Source organism: Nothoprocta perdicaria, unplaced genomic scaffold (genome assembly GCF_003342845.1).
Source record: "Nothoprocta perdicaria isolate Ctin4 unplaced genomic scaffold, notPer1 scaffold_57, whole genome shotgun sequence".
Lineage (NCBI taxonomy): Eukaryota > Metazoa > Chordata > Aves > Tinamiformes > Tinamidae > Nothoprocta > Nothoprocta perdicaria.
This window is the reverse complement of record NW_020455832.1, coordinates 3869361-3872140: the sequence shown is the minus strand read 5'-3', so window position 1 is coordinate 3872140 and position 2780 is coordinate 3869361. Positions and strand designations below refer to the sequence as shown.

Below are 2780 nucleotides of genomic sequence, written 5' to 3'. Positions count from 1 at the left end.
GAGCGAGCAGCTGGCGCTGCTGCTGCTGCGCCTGCAGGACGACATGCAGGGCGTGCTGCAGCGCCTGCACGCGCTGGAGGCGGCCGCCGCGCAGGTGAGCCCCGCGCGCGCCCGCGAGGAGCCCGGCTGCAGCCGCCTGCTCTCCTAGCGCGGAGGGCGCTTCCTAAAGTCCTTCCTTTTCCAAAGGAAAGCTTTGCACGCAGCTAGCAGTGCCTACCCACAGGAGCGCCACGCAGGCCTCTTGTGCGGGCTGGTAGGAGCTTGCATTTTGACCTAGAAGTTAACCATGTTGCTCTGCTGATTTCTCGTGGCAGACTGATCGCTGTCATACTCAGGGGTACCCGTTACACAGTCACCATACAGACAGTCCATAGTCATGGTTAGTAATACCTAGTTCCATATAATGCCTGTTCAGCAGGAAACCTTTTCAAAGGCATTAAGAAATTGCCTTGACTTTCCACACTAGTAAATGTTTGTAGGCAGAACTCCTGAGCCCGTCATCTGCTTCATTCTTCCTAACACTTTCTCCCCCTGAGTAATCCAGTTTTCTTGGAATCTCACCTCGTGTGCAGGATAGACAAAAGAAGTTTAAGCAAGCATTAGTTTTTATTGAAACAGTTGAAACAGTTTCTTTCTGTTTCAGTGAAAATACCAATGGGCTCCGTGGTATGGTTGAGAGAATAACATGTGAATATAGTTGATCCAGCAAATGGTTCTAAAAATATTTCTGTTTGCTTGGCTGTAGAGATAGGTTTTGATCTCCTCGAGGACAGTACCCTATGGGCTGCAGATCTCAGGCAGAAAAGGAAGGAGATTTATTAAAGCTGTCATTTTGCTTCATCATACCTATTCAAGAATTAAAGATTTGTTTTTTTTTTTTTTTTGTTCCAACTTATATGTGAAGTATTAAAAGATCTCTTCCCAGCAGTTTGTGTTACATCCTTATCTGAGGAGAAGCAGGATCAGGAAGCCTCTAGCTTAAACTGACATTGATTAAGAAAGACCATGGGAGCGGATGGCTTTGCTTCTGTGGAACTACCATGTGCATGGGAGCAGTGATGAGGAGTTTCCCCCACTTCTGGTTCTGTGGAGCTGCCAGGAAGATGCAGGATGTGGTCTCTTTCCTTCATGCTGTTACACACCTACAGCTGTAGCCAAAGTCACACTAAAACGATGCTTTTTACTAACATATAGCCCAGTGTAAAGCCTATGCGGGCACACATGGCCATCGGTATTTCTACTGTGCCTTGCAGCTGGTGGGAACTGGAGGAGGCTGAGATGACAACCAGGGCAGGGAAGCCCTCCTTGAGAGAGTGTCCAGGCCCGGAAAGTGACTTGTAATCTTGTTGTTTGTTGGTTTGAACATGTCGAAATGTGATAAAGATGTTACAAAGAGCAATGGAAACATGGGAGGCAAGCTGGAAACGAGGTGGGGAAAGGTGGGTTACCGGGAGAGTCTTCAGCCAAGTCAGGGGAAGCTTCTGTATCTGGCTGGGCTGATGGGCAGGAGGTGTCTCCCGTTGTCCCAGACTGCACAGCCCTTGCACGGGGAAGGACTTCATTTTCTCATATTGTGAATCAAAAAATATTTGAATTGTGATTTCCTTTTTTGATACTTAACAGCCTTGTTTTTCGTTATAGGCAAGGTCTGCATCCTTACCATCAAACCAGTCCTCTGGCAAGGTAAAATACTGTTTTTAATCTTTTGTTACAAAGTAGCGTGGACAGATGTGAAGATGTAAAATGTATCTGAAGAAATTACTAGACAAGTGAATCTTGTAATTTCCAGTTTCTCTTTGTGTTCTACTTACTGATATTTTCTACTTTGATACTTTTAGCATTTGAAGAGTTCACGAATGACGTGTACTATTCGGTATGACGGGTGCAACATTCAGTGTGACTGCACAGGCTGCTTACTAGAATTTCTTCTCTTTTCCTTAGAAGCCATCGTGGTGGCCCTTCGAAATTTCCCCTGGTGTTTTAGCTTTTGCTGTTGTATGGCCCTTTATTGCCCAGTGGCTGGTGCACGTATATCTTCAAAGAAAGAGAAGGTAAGGACTTGCTCTTGGTAGGGCCTGTATTTTGCTTTTTGTCTGTTGAAACAAACATGAAATATTCTCTGTTGTTTAGAGAGACAGGGCATAACCAAATGCAAGTGTATACACTCAAGATGGCTTTCACATATATCTGAAACTTCAGGTCAGTATCAAAATGAGGAGCTTAATCATCATTGCTTTTGATATATCTGATTTCCTTGAGGTCTTTATTTCAGAATGCGTCTTATTTAACATTCCCTTTTATGCCTCATGGCTAATAACTCTGAAGATATCAGGCTATTAAAGCAAATTATGTAGCACAGCCCTTGGTATGGCCATGATGTGAATGTTTCAGATGTGTGTTTCAGTCACACAAAAAACTAAGAAATACTCAGCAGAAAGGAGTGTGCTTGCCCTTAGTTTGTAATTGCAGGAAGAGACATGGATGCTTGTTCTGCTCTTGGAAAATTCCTCAGTGTAAAAACCGTGCTTCTGAATTTGTCTGTACGTGGCAGGCTCAGTAAAGGCTGCTAAGGTTAAATCCATCAAGTGTGATACAAATAAATCATTTCAGCAGGCAGCTTCAAGCCCTCAGGTCGGATAGCTTGAAGGGGTCTCCTTGGCATTCTTGGAGCCTCTCACTCCCAGTGTCGTCCTGAGCCATTTTCATATCATTCATAGCAGATATCATTCCTATTTAAACTTCCTATTTAAACTTCCTATTTAAACTTCCTATTTAAACTT

At 44.2% G+C, this 2780-nt stretch overlaps 1 protein-coding gene across 4 annotated transcripts in view; it reads left to right on the top strand.

The window, feature by feature from the left end:
• ACBD5 (acyl-CoA binding domain containing 5) overlaps nucleotides 1–2780 on the top strand; it is a 24931-nt gene that overhangs the window by 20984 nt on the left and 1167 nt on the right. For all 4 annotated transcript variants that reach the window (XM_026048742.1, XM_026048744.1, XM_026048741.1 and 1 more), the window contains 2 exons: nucleotides 1642–1683; nucleotides 1942–2051. In XM_026048742.1, the coding sequence (XP_025904527.1) occupies nucleotides 1642–1683; nucleotides 1942–2051 (152 nt within the window). The remainder of the gene's footprint in view (nucleotides 1–1641; nucleotides 1684–1941; nucleotides 2052–2780) is intronic.